Below are 23007 nucleotides of genomic sequence, written 5' to 3'. Positions count from 1 at the left end.
CAGACATCTTGGGGTGATGCATGCTGGGTACTTTATCTAGGATTGTATTTAATGATTTACTAAGAGTCAGAGTCTGGCATGTGTAATTAATTACAACTTTACTGAGCAGCACTACAACAGATACAGTGATTTGCACAATAGTGGCTTTGTGTCTCCCTCAGACCCAAATTTATACTTGCTGCAAACACTTTCTCTCAGTCACTCATGCTTGTCCTGCATGTCTTAAGGGTTGTTTAAGGTAAAACTAATGCTACTGTAATTCTCATTTGGGCAGCATATGTCATCAAAATGTTTCTCAGCATAGTGTAGCATACTTGCTGCTCGGTTTTGAGCAGTAGGATGTTGCAGTTCTGCTCCAGCTCGTGGGAGTAGTTCTTCACTGGAAGCACACAGATATGACCAGAGTAGTACTTCCCTCTTGGACCTGTAGCAGACCATTAATGTAAATTGTTTGTCAAATGCATTTTAGATCACTGAGGTAGGATATGCTACTAGCTTGCAAGCTGTGGAATGCCATCTTTCTACAACACTCCTCAAAAATCTGCAAGGAAATTAGACTCTTGCTGAACATGAGCTACTACCTACAGGAGCATCTTGAGACATGATCATGTACAACTACTGAAGGTTATGTTATGGTGCCATAAAATGAAACGTGTTTTACACCCTACTATGTGTTATTTTATACTAGAAGCAGCAAAACATCTCTTCTACAACAGCTGAAAAAAATATATAATAAAAAAATATTTTATTAATTTGTTATAATCATGTCATATGACAAACGTCATCTTCGCCTGTACGTAGTGGTGAGCAGGGTTCCCCTAACTGCTAATCAGCAGAGGTCACTTTTTCGTTAGTGGATTAGCATTTCTGCTAACTTTGAAAACTGTCAGCAGAACAATTAGCTTTCACTAACTGTAAATCCACTAACATTTTCACAAGTAAAATGAATAAAGTTTAACAGTCAAAAACATTAATAAAAGTTAAAATCATACAGTACATATTTGTTCCTGTCTATTGTGAGCATGTCTGTAACAGTCTACCTGGCATGCTGTTGACTGACTACTTAAAAACACTTGATGCGAGTGGTCGATAATTTTTCGGATTTAAGATAGTCCAGCTAAGCAAGGTACGTTAATTGGGGCGGTGGGCTGAGCTACGGATCACTGCTGCGCTTTCTCTGCGTTTGCGGATTCCGTTGTCTTCGTGTTTCTTGCCCATGGTCAACCTTGTCGCCCAAACTAAGTCATACGCGGCTTAATTTGCCTACAAGGAGTGTTCGCAGCTACACATACTGTACAGTTTTTAGTTAAGACATTTTGAAAATACAAAATAAAATATAAACAGAATTTTTAAGCTATGGCACACATATTTATACAGGTACGCCATTGTAAGGAAAGACTGAAATTAGCCTTGGCCAGACTGCCATGTTTTCAGCTAGGTAGCTATCTGGCCCAGGCTAACTTCAGTGTCATCAGAGTTTCATGCCTGCTGTGTACTATGTATTTCATATTTGCCTTACCCAAGATGAATAAGACCTCTGCATTCCATTTGGAAATATGGCTTCTTATTCAAATGACTGTGAACAATTGACCAAAGTGTCATGCAACCAGTTTACTGTTACAAATGAAAAATCATATTATGTCCAGGTAATTCCACCATTTTCAATACAGGAAGACTTTCTTATACGAAATAAATATATGTTCTATAGCTCAAACCATTTATTCATACGATATTTTGTATTTCCAAAATGTCTTGTAAAAACTGCATCATGCACAAACATTCCCTTCTAGTGGTGCTGTAAATAAGAAGCTAACTTAAGCCGCGTGTGACTTTGCCATTAGTTTGGGCGACAGGTTTGACCATGGCCAAGAAACAGGAAGACAACGGAATTCGCAAACGCACTGAAAAAGTGCAACAGTGATCCATGGCTCCGCCCACAGCCCCGATTAACATGTATTTGCATGTAGTGAACTTGAAAGTAAAAAGGCAAAGTAGGAAATGAAAATTCTAATTGGAAAATGAAAAGTCAAAAATTTTATTAAATTTTTTAATTTTTCAAATCTGATTCATACATGAGTGGAAAATTAAAATGCAAATGGTGCTATTTCATTTTCATTTTGCAGGATTATTGTGCTGAGACTTTGGAAACTAAATGGCAAAGTTTCTTTTTATCATTTTAATTTTATTTTCTGCAGAAAATACCTCCCATACCCAAGCAGCTTCACTGAGGGCAAAATATCAGCATGGGAAATTTGCAAGACAGGGCTTCTCTGACAAAAGGATCATTGTTCAAAAGAAAATTAAATCAGCTTTTGTTAACTGTAATATACAAACACCAGAGAGATTATACTGGAATCACTGGGGACCATATATTGAGGAGGTGCACTAGAATGGCATTTGCATAGGCAGAGATTTTAGCATGATTGTGCATGAAGAATTTTGATGACTTGTGGTATGAAACTGTTACACAGTCTGGAGGAACCAGCACACGTGCTTCTATACCATTAAGCAGAATGCAAGAGAAAGAAAAGTCCATGTAGTGGGTGGAACTGGTCTTCCACAATATTTGTGGTTCTGCACATCTTCCATGTATCTTGATTAAAAATAATTGCTATGTCCAGCGGCAAATTTGGGCAGATACTCTGTTCCAGTCCCACCCACTGAGCCTCCCTGTCCTGGGTTATCCATACCACTACTGATATAAGTTGGGCTGCCAAGTAATATTTTTTTAAATTAGGTAAGTCCAGACCCACATTCTCTTTTGGGTTTAACAGTCTTTTCAGTTCAATCCTGGGTCTTTTGTTTTGCCAGGTAAATTTGGATAACCATTTATTGAGCGTTTTGAATGTAGATATAGGGACCCCTATGGGCAGGGACTGGAACATAAAGAGAAGCCTAGGTGGTATGTTCATTCTAATGCTCTCCACTCTCCCCAATAAGGATAGAGGGAGGATTTCCCATCTTTAGAGATAATTCTTTATTTCACATAGTAATTTACTATAATTAGTTTTGTATAAGTATGACATACCAAGGATCCCTAGGTATCTAAAGCCATAACTGTGGAATCGAAATTTAATATTTGCGAGCTTTAATGCAAAAACTTTCTCTGTAGTATACGTGTGAGTAGGTTACTGTAAAATTTGGACGAATCTTAAACTTAAAGCAACAGTAAGGTGTAGCGATCAGGAAGTTCAGTATAGGACTAAACATGCAAGGGAAGAAGTAGATAATTAGTGAAACTTTTGACTGGGCTGGAAATCTGAGGAGTCATACGTAGATATATTACACAGCAGATATTTTTGTCTGCTTTTGAGATGGTTGACGTGACATATTTTCTGACGCGCGCTCTCTGTCCGCTGGTGGGAGTGTGCTCACCTGTCTGCATCGGGGCGGAAGTCCGCCATGCGCAATACAGAGAGCAGAGGAGAATTGTAAAGGCGCGACCATGTAGAGACAAAAATGACAAGCTTTTGTGTAAATAAGATAAATAGCATAAGGCTATTTAGTTTGTTTATTAAAAGGACAATGTATAGACTTGTTATATAGGAAAAGTAACCTTAAGAACATAAGAAATTTACAAACGAGAGGAAGCCATCCGGCCCATCAAGTACTTTAGAAGAAAATTTACCTAACAGCTCAGAGTTGGTAAAATCTTATCTAGCTCTGATTTAAAGGAACCCAGGGTTTTAGCTTGCGCTACACTAGTAGGAAGACTATTCCATACTCTAACTACACACTGTGTAAAGAAGTGCTTCCTCAAATTCATTTTAAAATGTTCTCCCGCTAAATTCCACTTGTGGTCACGAGTTCTAGTATGTCATGTCACCGCCATCCAGACCTGTTAGAATCTTATATACCTGGATCATGCCCCCACTTAGTCTCCTTTGCACGAGGCTGAACAGATTCAGCTCAACTAACCTGTCCTCATAAGACATTCCTCTAAAACCAGGTATCATTCTCGTAGCCCTACGTTGCACCTTTTCCAAGGCAGCAATGTCCATCTTAAGGTATGGTGACCAAACCTACACACAATATTCTAGGTGGGGTCTTACCAAGGAATTATACAATCATAGCATCACTTCCTTTGACTTAAACTCCACACAGCTAGAGATGTAACCCAACATTCTATTTGCCTTTTTTATTGCTTCCCCACACTGGCGAGAGTGGGACATGGAAGCATCAACATACACACTGAGATCTTTCTTATAATCAGCTACCTTTATTTCAGTGGAACCCATAAAATATCTGTACTTTATATTTCTGCTATATTTCTGGATGTGGCAGTGTGTGAGGAGATGGAGACTCTGATAAAGTATCATAAGGCTAATAAGAACACAGAAAGGTGTAACAAGAAAAGGAGTGAGCAACTTGAGGTTCTGAGGTTATGGCAAAGGGAGAGGCCTGAAGAAAAGAGCAGAAAGTGATGAGAGAGTGATGAGTGAGAATCAGGCAGGAGTCAAAGGTGAAACAGAGCAGGAGGAGTTACGACTTCCTCTGTATCAGGGACTGTATCTGTTAGTAGAAGGGCCACCTCTGATATTTAAGGGCCACTTTCCAGTAATAGAGGGCAAGGTAAAGTTCAGAGGGGAAGAAACAGAAGGATGAAGAAAGTTGTTTATATGGGTACAGGGAAGTGAGCGACCTGTGGCGGCAGACCGTGAAGGAAGGACTGCGAGGGAGTGATATAATAATAGAAGGCCAGGCATGTGGGTTTAAGAAAAAAGGGGGTGATATAAAGGTGGGGTGCGGAGCAAGTGGTAGGGCTGCAGAAGGGCTGATGCATCTGATGGACAGCCCTAACCCTCCATGTAGAGGATGGAGTCAGTTCCAGGAGAAGGAGATAGAAACGGATAGTGAGGAAGGAGTAGAGGAGGATAATGCAGATCATAGAACAGTGGGAAGAAGGAGGGCTGTGAGACTCCCGATAGGGACACTCTGATGCTCCCCCTGGTGGTGAAAGGAGCACAGACACAGTATGTGTCATGGGTAGAACAGTCCTGGCAGACGGAGCTGGAAAATGGATGAAAGTATTTGAGGAGGAAACTATGGGACGGCTCTTGGTGATGGGGGACATAAAAGCGGTTCAGGCTTGTGTCCTGGGGGTAGACGGAATGGAGAGAATGCTGGCAGTGGTGACAGGGACTGGGTGTGGCTGAAATGAAGGTGGAGCCCGTAAAGGAGGGGGAGAGCCCAGCTGCCTATCTGCAAGCCCAAGAAAAGCGGTGGAGCACTGAGGCAGAGCAGGACCTGCAGGATTCGGTGTTTAGAGGTCTGTACCAGAGGGCACTGCAGGACACGCTCCCGAAGCCAGTGAGAAGCAGGCTAAGGCAAGTGGTGGGACTTATTACTATTCCTGAGGAGCAGCTGATCCACGCTATTGACTTGTACAGAGAGGAGGAGGACTCTGCTGAAGAGCATGAGAGGGAGCTGACGAAGAAATTGAGTTAGTCACCGCCAAAAAACAAGGCCTAATTGGCCTCTGGTCCCTAATTAGAACAGAGTGAGTATATACAATGGATGGGGGTTTCCTCAGAGGGCACCCATTTACTCACAAATTTGATGATCCTAGACCCCTGGGAGACTGGGGAACAGGCTGATTCAGCTGGTGTGCTGGAGCTGTGATCAGCCTGGACACACCTGTCCAACCTGCATGTTCCAGAATCTTGTTTAGTAGAGGTTCAGATAGGGGCCAAAAATGTAAATATGTCTAAACTAACATCAGAGCATATCCCAGTGAATTTGTTAGGCAGAGATGCTTTGTGTCAGCTGCAGATGACATAAAATGTACGAAGGGGGAGTAGAGGTAGTCAGTGGACAGTTCACCCTTCTGCAACAAAGGTTGTTGTCCAGCAGGGATAGTATAGCTTATATGGATTAGAAGAAGTTATTGGAAAGGTTTGGGAAATCTTAGAACAGTGGAGACCATTTATAAAGGAACAATATAGCAATGTGTTAAATTGGAAATAGGATAAATACAGTTGTTAGTTGCGATGGGAGATTTCAGTGATCCTGGAGTGAGGGATGAGTGGGATCGGCTGATAGATCCGCTGCCTTGCCGAGAGAAAGACGGGATGCGCATGACGGCAGACTGGATAATATTAGGCCCTGAGGGAGTAGCCATTCAGATACGGAGGACGGGAGTAGTGGGAGAATGGTACAACACACCAGAGGAGGACCCCCCCTTAGCAGTGGCTTTTAATCAGCCCACGCTGGATCTGGGAGAAATGATGGGGCGAGCAAAGCAGGTGGTTTGGGTGCCAACAGAACATGAAGGAGTGCAGGCAGCGGCAGGAGAGAAGCTGGTAAGGAGTCAGTCGAGTGCAGAGAGTGTAGGAGATTTCAGAGGTTTGTGGTTGTGGAGCATGATAGGAGTGCAGTGTGAAGGGAAATAAAGGACAGAGGAATGTTGGCAGGAGATGGAAGTGCCTGAGGAGGTGTGGTTCCGCTTTGGAACCCCGCCCCTCCCATCTGTGGTCAACCTTCCCCTTCTCAGTCTCTTATTTCTGGCCAGACGCGAGATCTTCATGGTTTATGCAGCGTGCAAACGTTTTTCCCCTCCTTGTGTTCCTGTCTTCCTGTGTACCGATCTCTGCTTCGCCTCCTTGGCTCCGAGTCATGCCTGGCGCGCTTACTGCCATCTACGATCAGCCGACCTGGATTACCAACAGCGTCTGCCGCTTCAGCCCTCTGACAGCTGACGCCGGACCCCCGGTTACATAGGATGGATGGATGGATTCGAGCTTGTATTTGAAATAAAAATATCGCAGCGGTTCTCAGGCAAGAGCTGGACATATTTATTTTTCAGCTTGTTTTTGGGAAAAGCAAGAAATATAAGCTTTGTGCATCTGTACTCTGGTCTTACTCCCTGCACATATTGATGGCACGGAAGGACAGTCACTGCAGTCACCTATTCTCACAGACTGACTTTCTCATCATTTGCTTGCTTGCTTAATAACCACAAGCACCCATATTGCAGAATGAATGAGACTGAAGTGGATGGAAGGCCACGTCATTCTGTCTGCAGTGAAAGAAATAATAGCAGGAGTTGGAATTGATTATGATTATGGAGAAAATGGCTGGCTGTGGTGAGAAAGCTGTGGAAATTTGTGCCAATTCACATCGGTGAGGGCATAAAGGGTAATTTCTTTCAGTATGGGACGAATTCACATATTTGTGTGAGGAAGGTAACAAAAGTTCACTAAAGTACACTATATTAAATTTGAATATCTTTAATTAAAATGTTATGTACAGTATAACACTGCACCTTTCAACACGTTGCATGTCTGGCAGTGAAGGTCACATTCAGTTTGCTGAATGTATTCTCTGTCTTAAATGGTCGGCCTATTTTTCCTTCTGCTGGATGATGTACCCAGTTATCTTATAAACAAAGAGTATAATGAACAAGTTGATGTTCTGTGTGTCTGATACCTGTACCTGTTTGGCAAAGCAGTGTATAGTTACTGCCTACATTTTTGGCTGTGCATGTGTGATTTTGATGGGAATATTATATTTTTATATCTGTGTATAGATTTTTTCAGCAATAACTGAGTTTATCCTTCTGTACAGTATTTAAGGTTTTGGTAATTCATGATTTATTTGTATTTGTGCAGTGTGCAGTTACCAGGTTATAAATAAATAAATAAATAAATGTGACATCAGAAGAGATGTACAATGACAGTAAAATGTGTGAAAGTAATGGAATGTGAAAAATGTGTGTGAGTCTCCACATGTATAAAGCGACTGTATACCATAAGGAACAGGAGCAATGGATGAAATACATAAAGTGCTTACTGTCCAAAACGACAATGAGTCATGTTCGGCGTAACATAAATATTCAGTGAGTTAACCCTTCGAACTCGACAAACGCAAGATGCGTTTTTCGCACCTATTAATCTGAAGCTCTTAACTTTGGATATGCATAATGCACAGACAAGAATCATATGTCTTTGGAATCAAGAGAACTATCAGCTAACTTCACCAAGTCACCATATCGATGCAAAATCAAAGATTTCTGCCTGGCACTAAGCATGTATTCCTCTGTCACGTCACCGGTGGGAAGTAGGACCCAAATGCAAACTGTAGGGCAGAATCCCCTTCGTGGGGAGTTTTATTGACAGGCAGGTTTGGGCACAGAGACGCAAACAGACAAGGACACAACTGGAGAAGATAGGACTGGGCACTTTACCAGACTAAGGAATGGGAAAACACAAGGAAGCTGATAGTGACTGACAGAAGGGGAGGAACATGGGATGAGACTAATAGACACCAAGCGTGGCTCATCAGGGAGGAGAACTGGAGGGTAAGGTTGATTAAATGGGCAAGATATGACAGTAAACGCCCCCCTCCCAATCCTGTGCCCTCCGGGTACAAGGGCATCATTGAGGGGACACACAGACCAGGGCAAAACCAAGGACAACAGGGGAGACTAACCCCCAGGACACAACTCATGACAGGCCAGGTAATCCAACAGGGATGCTGACTATGGACCAAAAGACAGACAGTGGGTGTCAGTGGGTAAGTGGGAACAAAGGACACAGTAGAAGGAGACAAAAGGGAGGGATTGGGCATCAAAAGGACCAAAGACGGCACAGGGACAGACAAGGCAGGACACAACCAGACAAGACAGGCAAGCAATGGAACCAGTGCAACAATAATATGGCCAGGAGAGGGAGCCAAGGGGAACCTAAAGCGGGAAGCAAGAGTGACTGCAGTGGGGGCTGGAACAGTGAAATCGGGCTAAGAGGTAAAACCAGGGAGAGCTATTCACTCTTACCTCACATCCATTCTCCTCACCTCCATTTACCATATGCATTCCATTCATACCAGCCTCCGCCCCCTCCATCTCACCATTGGAGGCCCCTTTCTGATACCTCCACATTTTCCCAAGTAGCCCTTCCCAATCCCTCCTTATCCCCCCCCAACCTGGACAGTGGGGGTGTCGCTCGTGAGCACTCCTCCACACCGTCTCCCCAGTCGATCACCTCGTCACACAGGTTCCAGGCATCCCAGTACTGGGTGTTGATCCAGGCAACCGCTGTCTGAATTTGCTTTCTGAGGAGTAAATGATAGATAGCTAACCAGATATTTACAGTGATAATTAAATGAATAAAGACCAGACAGATCTTCAACCATACAGAAAATACAGTTGCTATAATTATTATAATCATAGGCGTAAATTTTATTTAACAGTAGGGGGGGGGGCAATAGATATAAAATTTCTCATAAGCAATTTTTGAAGGGGACACAAATAATACAGTCAAATTGTACTTATGAAGATTTGTCCCCACAGTGAAAAACTTTACTTCTGTCATTATTATTGTAGCATGGAGACTGTGTCATTATGCTTATTTTCAAAGTTTTTCTCAGGTTCAATGACAAAGCAGATTTTTCTTCAAAACTATTTATTTTTTGTTATGTTGTTTACGGTCAAGCCATCAACATACAATAAAATTTAAACATGACTATTATTGTGAAAAAGATATCAAATAAGTAATGTTTTGTATCAAAATCAACAATTAAATAACCAATTTACAGTAACTGTTCTATGCAAAAAAAAAAAAAAAATCTGCAATTTAAAGCAAACATACATTAATGAATAGACACTAAACAAAAGTACCAAATGTGTTTTTCCTGGTATCACTGGGCCCCACAAACACTTGGCATATGTTGTTCATGTTAAAGTTGTCCAGCTCGTCTTTCTGCATATTGCAGACTAACAGACTGTTAAGTCCATCTTGGCCCATAGTAGCCCTTAGCCACGTCTTTAGTCTGCGCAATGCACTGAAGCTCCTCTCAGCTTCACATGAGGACACTGGAACCACCAACAAAATTCTGACAAGGACCTCAATCTGGTCAAACAAGCCTGAAGGGCCAGTGCTTTGGACAGGATCTTAGTCCGTATTCAATAAGCCTTTAGGTGAAAGGAGGTGTAAGAATAAGGATCTTTCCCCTTTTTTAGCATGAGAAATATTAGCTTGGGCAAGAGGTTCAGGTTGTTGAACATGTCCAATAGGAGAGAGGACAACTGGGGCCATAACTTTTTATAGAACTCGGAAGGAAAGCCATCGGGTCTGGGACATTAACCACTTTGCGAAGCAGCCGCCATGGTGGTCAGTTCAGTTACAGTGAGAGTGATAGTGACATCTAAATCATTCACAGCCACACATTCCTATGAAGGAATGGCTAAATCCCTAAAGAAATTATTGAACTCTAGACAACAAGTGAGAGGAGAAAAACTTGAATGCATTATTCATTTCTAGAGGATTTGCTCGTAATAATGAGACCTTGTTTGCATCAGTAGTTCAGCAGTATGTTGAGACACTAGAAATTCAAACTGCTTGTATCGTTAGATGCTCCTTATAAACATCATCAGATGGGGAGAAACATATCAATTGTCAAGATCTGCTTCACGCTGTGTTTAATATGCCATCTTCTCCTTCCACAGCTCTCTATCATTGCTTACATATCAGATAATCTGCCCACTGGTATGAGTCTGCAAGGTTTCCAGCGATATGGAAACAAATACATCTGGAGATTTATTTAAAGAAAGAAAATTGGCAATTTGTTGTGAAATAAAATCAACAAGGAAAGCAACTGAGTGTTGAACCGTCAAGGACACCATGTTCTAACAAAATTTTCGAGGAGACTGGAGCATGATCTGAGAAAGCTATTTTATCATAGCTACTCAGATATTGAGCAAGAAGTCTTATCAACTAAGAAATAGTCAATTTGGGTAAACGTGTGATGAATCTCAGAGAAAAAAACTATACTCTTTTCGAGTGGGATTAAAAAATTGTGAAAACACCTGACACATTAAATTTGTTGGTAAAAGAATTGATCGTTTCGACAGATTTTGAAGGCAGAGCTATCTTGGGGGATGGATGATCCAATTTCGGATTAAAGCGACAATTTAAATCACTCCCCAAGATAAGGTGATATTTAGAGGTATCAGGTACCAGTGAGAACAGTCGCTTAAAGAAAATATCATCACAATTAGGAGCACATGCGTTAACCAATAGTACAGGCGTAATGAACAATAAACTAGTAATTATGACAGATCTCCCATTTGGATCGGGAATCCACATCAGATATGCAAAGAACAAAGGGAATAGATGTATGCAACAATATTGCTACATCCCTTGCTCTACAGCAGAAAGATTGTAGAATGATAGATGTGATCTGTCCATCCACAACTGTCGTCTGATGGTTTAAAATGAGTTTCTTGAAAGAGCATCATACGAGCCCTTCAGTGATAAAGGTATTGCAGTATTTCACTGTGTTTGATAGGATTATTAAGGCTGTTATAGTTAAAACTAAGCAATTTACAATAGTATCCCCCCACATCTCCCTGGTGAGTCCCAGGTTAATCATTACTAAGGCGTACTCCTAACTGAAGTCTGCTATGAAAATTCGGGTTGAAGGCTGTGGCGCAATATGTTAGACTGACTGAAATAAAGCAGAGAAAACGTAATATAAAGAAGTAAGGAAAATAGAGGTTAAAATGCACGGTAATTTCTTGTCATATCGCCGCAAATGCACATAAAGTACGTATGAATTCACACTGTTACAACAACCGATTGCTGCACATATCGCTTTTGAAGGTGAATGCGTACTTACCAGTTGCTGAATGCTGAATGCTTACCAGTTATATCCATCCCTGCGTATATAGCTAACAGAATGTCCAACACCATTGCTGTGCTCTAGAAGTTGCAAAGTAACTTGCTTGCCTGCTAGTGGCACTCCAGTACATTTCTAAAAGCATGCTCAGGCAGTGCCATCTTGTGGTTTGTCATATGTGGAAGCCTCAACAAGCCAAAAATCAGCTACTTTTTTTTCCAAAGGACAAAATTAATTTGTATCAGCTAAATGTATGAGTGTTTATAGCCACCGAGCTTACCTTATTGGAAGACAAAGCAGGACATTCACGTATCATGTAATTAATTTAAGAAAGCGGTATTTTGCCTCTACGCGTGTATTTAAGCTGCAGTGTGGTGGAAGCTTATTACCTTTGAATAACATTCCTTTAAATGTTATGCCTCGGCTCCATTTGCTTGAACAAAATAACGCTTCCTATTGTACTGAACATTCGCTATACAATTTGTTTTTATGAAACTTTCTTTAACATTTAAAAGAAAAGTAGAACTTTCTACATCTGAACTACATAGCACGTCTTCGACATTCCCCGGAAAAATGGACTCTACGCACGAGTTATGACGTAATACGCACGTAGCGTAACACAGCTCATTAGCCAGTTTCAACGTACGTACTATTACACTAATGTTAAGCGGGAGTAGTTTCCATAGAAACAACGTAAATATTCTTTACCGTTTGCAGCACAGCAAACTCTACGAATGAAAATGGCACTGAGGTGAGCAGTTTGTTAGCTCTCCAAAATTTCGTTTTATTCTTCAAATTATATTATGCAACTTTGATTATTTTCTCTTTTATACTATACTAATGTAGTACATGTCGATAAAATTATTGCATGTTTTTAATGTCATTAAAACTTGTGGTCTTTATTTTTATTGGAGGTGTTCTTATATCGAGGTGATGATGATAGACAGCTATTTGGTTAGTAAAATCTTCCCAAACTTCAAAAAATGTCACTGATCCCTAAAACGGCGGTGTAATTTGCCGGGGTGTCCACGATAAAATATGCGGAATGGTGGGAGATTGGCTATGCGAACGGAAATCCGGCACTAAACAATACAGACAGTTTTCTTTTTAATACGGCGCGAACCCGTAATAAACGGGACGGTAGGCACCGCCCGCCCCCCCTGAGCACTGAGCGCGGACGGTACCGGTACACTGACCGGGGGCTGGGAACCCTTACGGTAATGGATGGTAAAATGTTTACTTAAAATGTTTAAGTAATTTGGGGCATTGCTTTCGTAATAAGGTAAATGCTTCAAGCTGACTATTACATTTAAAAAAAACAATGTTGCACAGAACTAAAAAAATACTCTTAGTTTCATCAGTGTTAACACAGTTCTCAGTAGCATTCATCTGGGTTTTCACTTGTGGAGGGCTGTTGTTTCCTATTCCATGTTAGTTATAATCGCTAGCACAGTTTTTTTTCTATAAACCCCACAATTTCCATTTCCATTTTCCAAACCGCTTATCTTACTGGGTCTCGGGGTGTCCGGAGCCTATCCCGAAAGCAATAAACCCCACAATTATTCATTATAATCCATCCGTCCACCCATCCATCCATCCATTTTCCAAACCGCTTATCCTACGGAAGCAATAAACCCCACAATTATTCATTTTAATCATGGGCGTAAATCGCGGGGGGGGGGGGACGGAGGGAACATGCCCCCCCCCCAATAAATTATTTAAAAAAAACGCACTCTCTATTGTGAAAAATATATGTATGTATACCTAAAATAATTGTGTAGGTAGAAAATAAAACAAACGCAAACAATGCCTTTAGAAACAGTTGCGTCCCCCCCCCCTTCCTCACAGTGGTTTGGCCCGCTGCCTGATTTCCCAGTTCATCTCACCTACTCTACACACACGAGTCAGGTGTGTGGCTGCGGCTCTATTAATGTTGAACTCCAATAAGTAGAGTATTTTATTTAATTTAAATAAAGCGATTATCTTTAATGTAGTTAATGCAGACTCATTCATAAATTAGTTTCGGCAAAAATGCTGATTACCGATGTAATTTTCCATGAATCAGATATATTAGCGATTAAAATATTACTTATTTAGTTAACGTTCGCTTGTTTACAATAACTTGTTCCATAGTGCACTGCAACTAACGCGCCAGAGCCGTTTCCAATGCAGTTTTATTTGTGACGACTTGGCATAATATTAACTTAACATTAACGGCCACAGTTAGCATATTGTTTAGCTGTGCATTTACTAAATGAGCACTGTGCTACGTCCGAACTGACCCCACTGTATTTTTTTGTATAATCAGTTTCTATTCTGTTCTTAAGTGTCTTAATTAATTTTAAATACAAATTTAAACCTTTTTTAATTCCTTGTTTTTATTGTTGTGATTATTTTATGATAGTTTTACTTTCACTTTTAATTACCATTGTGTATAAAATGGCTACAGCATAAATAAACTCGCCTTGCCTTACAGTGTCATAAACTAGATAAAATGACAGAGAAAAGGAAAATGGACATAGGAACATTTTTCAGTGCACCTAAACGCCAAGTAACTACGAAAAGTTCACATATTATGGCAATTTGGCTTTAAGAATGGGTGCTTATCATACCTGTCAAGTTTTGGATTTGAAAATAAGGGAAATTTTCCGGCGCCCGCCGCGAGCAGTCCCACCACCCCAACCAAGCTGCAGTATCCCTTACATTTTAAGACAGGCGACAAGAAAGCTAATCACCACTTGTCAACCACTTATAAACTACAACTGGCTTTATGCACAGCTGCACTACTTCCTGAACTTCAAAGGCAGCTCCTTTGTTTCCTGTCTGCCATTATTGGACAAACTAATTAATCCAGGTGATCACTTTGTCCAATAATGGCAGACAGGAAACAAAGGAGCCTTCGTTTTTCCCGTTGAGTATTTTCGTGCAATAGCAGAGTCCGGGAACATGTCAGCTACACACTTGTTGAAGTCATCATGGAAGGAGAAAGGAATGTTGTTTTTGGCACACAGTATTGCCATTTTTACCTCTGCACTTGTGACCTGGTCTGCCTCAGTGGCATTTCTCGTCACGAATGCTGACATCGCCTGGGCATGTTTTTGTGCCTTTAGCCCGCGCTTGTGCTTGGCGGATTTGTCATGCTGGCAACATCATTCCTTCCCCCGTGTGCGATGCTAAAGTCGCAGTTACAAATTTTACAAAACGCGTGACTGCCCCCCACCCTGCTCTTCTTCAGAAAAATTAATTCGTTGTCCCATTGATCACGGTATTTACACGAGGGTTTTGGTTTTTTGGCAGGAGTGCCTTCCTTCTCTGTCCTGGCGTCCATCATCTGTCTGTTTTCTTCTTTTTTTCCCGTGTTTTTTTCCCGCGTAGTAGGCTACTGCAGGTGGTAGTTATCGCGAGGCTAGTGACAGAGCTCAGATTTTGGGGGGGGGTAACGTTTTTTTTTTTTTAATAACGCAGGTTAAAATACGGGACATTTACGGGAAAATACTAATACGGGAGGACGGCGGGAAAGAAGGGTAAATTACGGGACTTTCCCGGCCAAAACGGGATACTTGACAGGTATGATTCTATGGCAAATGCCAATCGAGCTCCATGGTGCTGGGCAGTGAGCACAGGGCCCATTAGAGGATGTTGGACCCTCAAGCCAACCTCATGAAGTCCAAACAATCAGAAACATTCACACCAGTGGCTTGATGAAGGTCATTTTGTAGGGCTCCAGCAGTGTTCATCCTGTTCCTCCTTGCACAAAGGAGCAGATCCCGGTCCTGCTGATGGGTTAAGGACCTTCTATGATCCTGTCCACCTCTCCTAGAGTAACTGCCTGTCTCCTGGGATCTCCTCCATACCCTTGAGACTGTGCTGGGAGACACAGCAAACTTTCTGGCAATGGCACGTATTGATGTGCCATCCTGGAGGAGTTGGACTACCTGTGCAACCTCTGTAGGGTCCAGGTATTGCCTCATGCTACCAGTAGTGACACTGACCGTCGCCAAATGCAAAACTAGTGAAAAAACCGTCAGAAAAGATGAGGAGAAAAAAATGCCAGTGGCCTCCACCTGTTAAACCATTCCTGTTTTGGGGGTCATCTCATTGTTACCCCTCTAGTTCACCTGTTCATAATTTCATTAACACCAAAGCAGCTGAAACTGATTAATCACCCCCTCCGCTACTTAACTGACCAGATCAATATCCCAGAAGTTTAACAGACTTGATGCTATACTCTAATTAAAAAGTGTTCCTTAAATTTTTTTGAGCAGTGTATAATCGTAGCATCACTTCCCTTGTTTTAAACTCCACACACCTAGACTTGTAACCCAACATCCTATTGGCCTTTTTTATTGCTTCCCCACACTGGCGAAAGTGGGACATAGAAGCATCAAGATACACATCGAGATCTTTCTCATAATCAGCTACCTTTATTTCAGTGGAACCCATAAAATACAAGTACTTTATATTTCTGCTCTCTGCATGATTATCTTACATGTATCTACTGTATGTTAAATTTCATCTGACAGGTATCAGCGCAGTCGCTAATTAAATCCAGATCCCGTTGTAGCCTCTCCGCTGCTAGATCAATATCTGCTACGCCACCCACCCTGGTGTCGTCTGCAAATGTAGCCAGTTTACTGTATGTATTGCTGTCAATATCATTAATGTAAATTAGGAACAGTACTGGTCCTAAAATTGAACCCTACAGTACCCCACTATGAACACAGACCCACTGTCATGCCCGGCTCATACGATCGTTGTGTGCCACGCCCCCTGATTATCCACGTGTTCTTCCCCTATCATGCCTAGCTGTACCTTGTCGTTTTGCCATGTCTTTTGTCTATTTCAGTCCACATCTTGCCCTGTCCGATGTCCGTCATTGATGTTAGTGCTGTTGTCATGTCCCGTTCTGCCCATAGCCGTCTTCCCCCTAATAAAACCCCAGTTTTCCCCGTATTCTACCTCCCTGCTTCGTCCTTCCCTGCCTCCTTCCTGCCAGCCTGCCCGTCCGCACCCGCAAACTCTGATACCCACAATATAATAATATTGTGTACAGTACATACTGTAATCAGCATGAGGTACAGCAGAGGTAACATCCCTTCTCCAAATTCAAGTTGCTGGCTATGTTTACTGTAGGTCCCAGGGGAAGGGGTTGCACTAAACCAGTATTTCAATTGATTACGAAAAACCTTAGTGCTTAATTAGCAATCACCGATGGTTGCAGCGGAATTTCTGAAGAGAACCGTCAAACGAGAACAACGTTTATCCAAAATGGGAAATTTATGACGCTTTCACAAACTAGATAATATAAAAAAGAGAACTTTATTTTAAGTATGCAATGTCAGGAGAAGATTCAACTCCGACCTCCAGCAGAGCTTCTCCCATGTCCTGGAGGACGCAGGGGACATTGAGTCCGAATGGGCCTTGTTCCATGCCTCCGTTGTGGAGGCGGCTGACTGGAGCTGTGGCCGTAAGGTGGTCGGTGCCTGTTGTGGCGGCATTCCCCGAACCCGCTGGTGGACAGCGGTGATGAAATGATGGAATGCGGCTTCGGCGGTCGTCGAGGCAAAAACTCAGGTGTGGGAGGAGTTTAGCGAGGCCATGGAAAATGACTTCGGGGTGGGGGGTGTAAATGAGGTTACGTACTGGGCATGCTGTTGTGGGCAGATGGGTTTCCTCCTTGGTGGCCATCAGGGACTAACGAGGTGAAGCGTATTGTATGATGCGGGGGTGCGCAGGCACTACGCAGCAGCTGAAGTGTTTTCTGGGTCTGGTCATGTCCTGCGCACGATACCAGCTGCCTGTCCCCGCATCATAACACTCCACCTTGTTTGTTACCCTAAACCCATCGTGGCCGCCCATCACAAACAGGAGGTCGTCCACCACTGCGATGCCAAATTCACTGCGTGGTGTAGACATGGGGGCCACAGCATGCCAGCGGTTTGTGGTATGGTCATAGACCTCCATGGTCTGCAGGTGATCAGACCTGTTGATACCGCCCACCTGAGAGATGCCAAAGATTCATTATCACTTGGTTGCCAAAAGGATGGGCAAACATCAACTTTGTCATGAACTCTTAAGCAATTTTCACCCTATGAAAGCAGGCTCCTTAGAACCTCCCATTGTCTATAAATGACACAAGCTTATATACACATGTCAACCTATATGCAATGAAAACATGGATTTGGGCAACAGAAAACTTGTATGATTCGGTGAAAACTGTGAGCCATCAAAAATGACTCCTTATGCTAATATATTTTGCTTTTTTATTGTTATTACTTAAAACGAACACTTGAAGCTAATCAGACACTGAAAAAAACAACAATCTGACCAATTATATCTAGAACTAGAGAAAATAATTAATAAAAAATCTAAACTTTACAGCCCGAGCTAGTAGCAGAGACCCCCAGCAGATCCATTTATAACCCAGAAATGAATGCAGGGAGGCTAAAGAGGGTAGCATATATGTTTTTATGTGTATTAAGATAAGCCTTTGCAGCAGGTATTTCTGGCATTTAACTGTTATGTTTGGTTTAAATGCATCACAATGAAAGACACAGCAGCAAAGACAAAAAAACCATGAGTCTTACAGGTAAAATGTGAGATTTGACACAGAAAGGAATCACTCACCGCATAGATCTTCCCTTTATACACCGTGACTCCAAGGCTGTGACGGGGAGTGCTCATTGGAGTGATCAAGCTCCATTCGTTAGTGAGTGGGTCAAAGCACTCCACTGTAGAAAGGCTCTCTGTTCCACTGTGGCCCCCACAGATGTATATCTATGAAAAACAATTTAACTGTGAACACCGTTATACTGTATATGACTGGGGTTTGGAGGTTACAGATGAAGTTCATTGTGACTCAAAAATAAAAGTATGTGCTATGCATAGTGTATGACAGGGTTCCCCAGTTCCGGTCCTGGCGGAACACAGTTTGCAGATTTCCCTTCTCAAACACACCATAATCAGCTAATTTTCAGGTTTAGTATGGCTGTTTGAAAAGGGAAATCTGCAAAGAGTTTTCAATTCTGCTCCCCCAGGAACAGAATAAAGGAAACCTGACATGGGAACACCATTTCATCTATCTCACAAGTCTTGGATATGACACCACAGCACTACCCAATGTGCCCCTAATGGAGACCAATAATGCATTTATCCAAATGAACTAAATGAATTATCTAAAAAAACTCAGTAATCTGAAGAGAAAGAGAACTCATGACTGTGTAAAATACTCAATTTCAAGGGGAAGATGAGGGTAAACACAGTCAGACGCCCTCCCATTACCCTACCTTGCCATTCAGGGTGGTGGCACTGGCATCGCTTCTCCTCTCATTCATGGGCTCGATCTGGGTCCATTCGTTGGTTACTGGGTTGTACCGCTCTACTTTATTGAGGGGCCTGAAAACAATATGGCCACCCATGGCGTAGATGAACCCATCGAGCACAACCACACTAACATTACAGCGATGCCAGTGCATGGGGGCCATCTGCTGCCATTCTCGTGTTATCGGGTCATATCTGCGCACGGAATTAATGAAGTGTTGGCCATCAAACCCCCCAATGCAGTACACAAATCCATTATGGTACACCATGCCATGACCAGCTAAGTTGCTCTGCTCCTCCTGCGTGATATCCACCCAGCGGTCGGCCCGTGTGTCATACGCATCAATGCAGTTAGTAGTGCCCATGTTCCATCCACCGACAGCCAGCAAAACGTCAGAGGGCAAGCGTGGGCGGATCAGCGGGTTCTCAAAGTCAGAGAGTGGACTTTCATCATCAAGATCATAGATGACCTTCATGACATCACTGATAATTCGCCTGCACGCCGCATTGGCCTTCACTAGATCGTTTTTTTTGACGATCTTCATGAAATATTCTGGATCCATACGAGCCATGCGAACCTACACAGGAAACAAGAATGAGAGAATTCCCATGAGTTCCTTAGTGCTTTCTGTGAATCTCTGGAGATGAGCAATTCCTAACATTAAGGATACAGCAGTAAGTGCAAATTTTAATTTCTTTAGCTGAAGCCATTTACATAGAAAGTCTCAGATGTGTCAGCTAACACTTATTTCATGTAAGACATTTGAGTGTGTTGTTTTCCATTATTTGTTACACTCTCCTCCCAGGTGTAATACCTGGAAGCCTTGGTTGTAGACTCATGGGACATGAAAATGGAGGTTCAGTCTCTAGCTACAGTAATAAGGACTTCACTCAATGAGCATTCTATTGTTATATACACAAGTCAATGAGAACATAGTATAACTATACTCACCTTGGGCAACAGAACTGAAATGTGGGCCTCTCGGGTGGCAGGATCGTGCTCGATCCACCGGAGGATGGCGTGAAACACCACATCCTCTTCTCTGACATTCAGTTCATCCCGCTCCATGATGTCACAAAGTTCTTCGAGCGTGAGTTCTAGGAACTCGTTTGAGTTGATGGCAACCTCCTTGAAGTTCTTCAGGAGGAATTTGAATGCAGACTGGTGCAGCTCCTTGAGGCAGTAGACATCTCCGATTTTGACAAGCCCAACACAGTTGTCAAGGCAGAGATGCTCATGCAGGAAGTCACAGCAGCGCTGTACGATGCCCAGGACACTGAGATAATCAGCAGCTGCCAGGAGGTTCTCCACATTGTGAGCTGTGATGACCACAGAGTACGTGTAGGCGTACTCGATGACCTGCCTCAATGTTTCTGGGGAAATGCCTGGGAGTTGGTACTCCCGCTTTCCTGAATCACTCCAGCCGGTGGTGAACAGAGCCCTGAAAACAATCCAGAAGTGACTCATCTAATAAATATGGGTTTTGCAGGCAAAGTTAAATAAGGGGTTTTCTAAATCTTCTGAACCAGGGACCCCCAAATGGAAATAAACCAGAGATAAGGACGCCCCGCTACAGATGATCACATAGGCATCTAAGAACTAGGGACCAGGGGCTTTAACTCTTATTTTTTCAACATTAGCTCCCCCTATAATATTTTTCACTTGGGCTGGTGGGCAAGTGCCCCGGAATACTTTGTTTTTGCCTGATGGACATGGTCCCCTTTTTATATATTTATACCATTATTATTATTATTATTATATGTTAAACGTTAAGGTGGTACTGTATACTTAAAAATATTTCTGATCAGCACTGACCTACATTAACATAATTTAATATAATATATATTAATATAAACTTTCTGTCATCCTAGAGCCTTATTGCCAAGGAGAAGTCATTGCTAACAAGAGAAAAAAACGGACTCCTTGCTGTTTTGGCATCGTCATATATGAGCCACAGGAACTTACTGGAAGTAGGAGCTACAGCCACACAGAATCACTCTATGGGCGTTGAACTGAACACCGTCTGCGATGAGGACCACGTCACAAAGCTGTCCTGCGAGCCGAAGCTTGTTGAACACTTCGAAAGCCGGGGACATCAGTACTCGCTCCATGTCGTGTGCCATCATTATTCAAAAATGTGGATGTCTCGTCTCTTTCTCCTTTTTATACCACTCGAAATGACGTGTACATACGTTCTAATACGCAAAAACCGCACTTTTGCGTCACAGTGTTCTAAGATACCGTAACGTTTATTTTTAAATCTATATTTGAGATTCGAAATTGATTGGGGGGAAAATATTTTCTATGCGCAATCAGCTGTACAAGAAGAACAAGTTAAATGTTTTTAACATCACTTTTGGAAAATGTATACCGTGCTTATCTTAGCATTTACGTTTTGTATTATGTGTGAATTGTCAAATCACGAATTCCCGAAATAAATAAAATAGTTCCTTAATTAATAAAAAAATGTTTTCATATTTTTTCTCCTCGGCTACGTTTCTAAAAATGAAAAACAAAAAAGGTCATTTACATGACTGTCAGGAACGAGGCTAAAGTTCGTATCTTATTCCCTAGTTTCCACCTTAAACATAAGCCACTGAGCAACAAATGGACGTCCACAGGACATTATTTTATGGGCTAAATCTGGTCGGCCCGTTGTGGCCTTTATTTAGAACAAAAATGGTCCTTGAAAATTGGGCTGCGTAGTCAGTCTGTTTTGGTCCACATTTAGCACAAGGCGGACGTATTTTTCGGACCGCAAATATCCCCAATACAGTCATGAAAACATATTGCAGCAAGTGTGGAATTATCACAATGATTATTGTGCTGTGTACAGTACACTTCACCCAAATCCTGAACACTATTGCATATAATCGATTATATATTATAGAGCAGTTATGTTACAATCAAGGTACAGTGTGCAATATCACTCCATGAGCTATTGACCATTTTCCTGTTTTATGATCTTTTCTTGAGAAATCGTTTTTTTTTTTTTTTTTTTTGTAATTCCTCACTTCTGCCGACTAACTTTAGTTTAATATATTTCCGTGCAGGTTTTTAAGTTTGTTTTCCTGCAGCTTCGCGGCACCCATCGTTCTTGCGCACCCCCACACAGATGGACGAGTTAAGTTAGAAGTGGATGGGAGTAGCGGCAGGACAGATATTCCGAGGGCACCCATTGAACGATGTAAGTAATTATTATTTCTCGTTAGAATTCTCACTTAACACAGAATGTTGTGTTTGGCTGAAGTTTAAACAGTCGAGCTGAATTGTGGCGAGATAAGCTGAAGCTGTTCGCGTCCGTCGCTAATGCTCGCGCCATGACTAGCCAGCACATAGTGAAATGGCGAATGGATTTGGCGACATTTTCCGTTTGAATTGAGCACAGAGACGTAGGTGGTGTTTTATTTGTGGCCCTGCTTTTACAATGGACGTGTAGCAAAGTGAAGTTGGGATCAGCTTGCGTCTTTTGCAGCTAACATCACACTCGATATAGCCTAGCGCAGTGTATGGTGGAATCGTCATTTTGGGTGTACACAACGCAAGAGCGCACGAGTGTTTTATATATTTATATATATATAAACAATTCTACTCTGGCTGAGTTTTTTTATTATTATTTTTTTTCATGCTATACTATATACAAACGTTGTACAAGTACATCTTAGGATATAGTTCACTGTGACAATATAAATGGTAGGAGAGAACTGAAACAGCAACGACTGTGTTTATGTAATTATTTAGGTCTGTGTATAATATCTTACTGTATCTAAAATCCCAAAGTAAATTAATTATTTTTACCCACCCACACACACACACAAGACATATTAAGGATTGTACATTAACATATTTTATCGTAAAAAAACTGTTGTCCGAACCATACTGAATTTAACTGGATATAGATATATACACACACAAACAAACATAATAACTAACATATAAATTGGAAGAAATATAACTTTACATATAAAACAAGCACACACAGAAGTCAAAATATGACATACATATAAAATGTATGGTCGGTTGATTGCCAGTTTCTCACCGGTACTTGTGACTAGTGACATGGTGTATTG

At 41.9% G+C, this 23007-nt stretch overlaps 1 protein-coding gene across 1 annotated transcript; it reads right to left on the bottom strand.

The window, feature by feature from the left end:
• Positions 1 to 16916: 16916 nt before the first annotated feature.
• LOC125722338 (kelch-like protein 10) lies at positions 16917 to 21424 on the bottom strand. The gene is made up of 5 exons (XM_048998485.1): positions 20903 to 21424; positions 19889 to 20378; positions 18903 to 19514; positions 18244 to 18393; positions 16917 to 17616 (listed from the first exon to the last, which is right to left on the bottom strand). The coding sequence occupies exons 1-5, from the start codon at positions 21061 to 21063 to the stop codon at positions 17311 to 17313; spliced, it is 1719 nt and encodes a 572-aa protein (XP_048854442.1). The 5' UTR covers positions 21064 to 21424; the 3' UTR covers positions 16917 to 17310.
• Between the last annotated feature and the right edge of the window lie 1583 nt (positions 21425 to 23007).

Source organism: Brienomyrus brachyistius, unplaced genomic scaffold (assembly GCF_023856365.1).
Source record: "Brienomyrus brachyistius isolate T26 unplaced genomic scaffold, BBRACH_0.4 scaffold38, whole genome shotgun sequence".
In the NCBI taxonomy this organism is placed as follows: Eukaryota; Metazoa; Chordata; class Actinopteri; order Osteoglossiformes; family Mormyridae; genus Brienomyrus; species Brienomyrus brachyistius.
The sequence above is the reverse complement of the archived record's forward strand: the minus strand, read 5'-3'. Positions and strand labels throughout refer to the sequence as shown.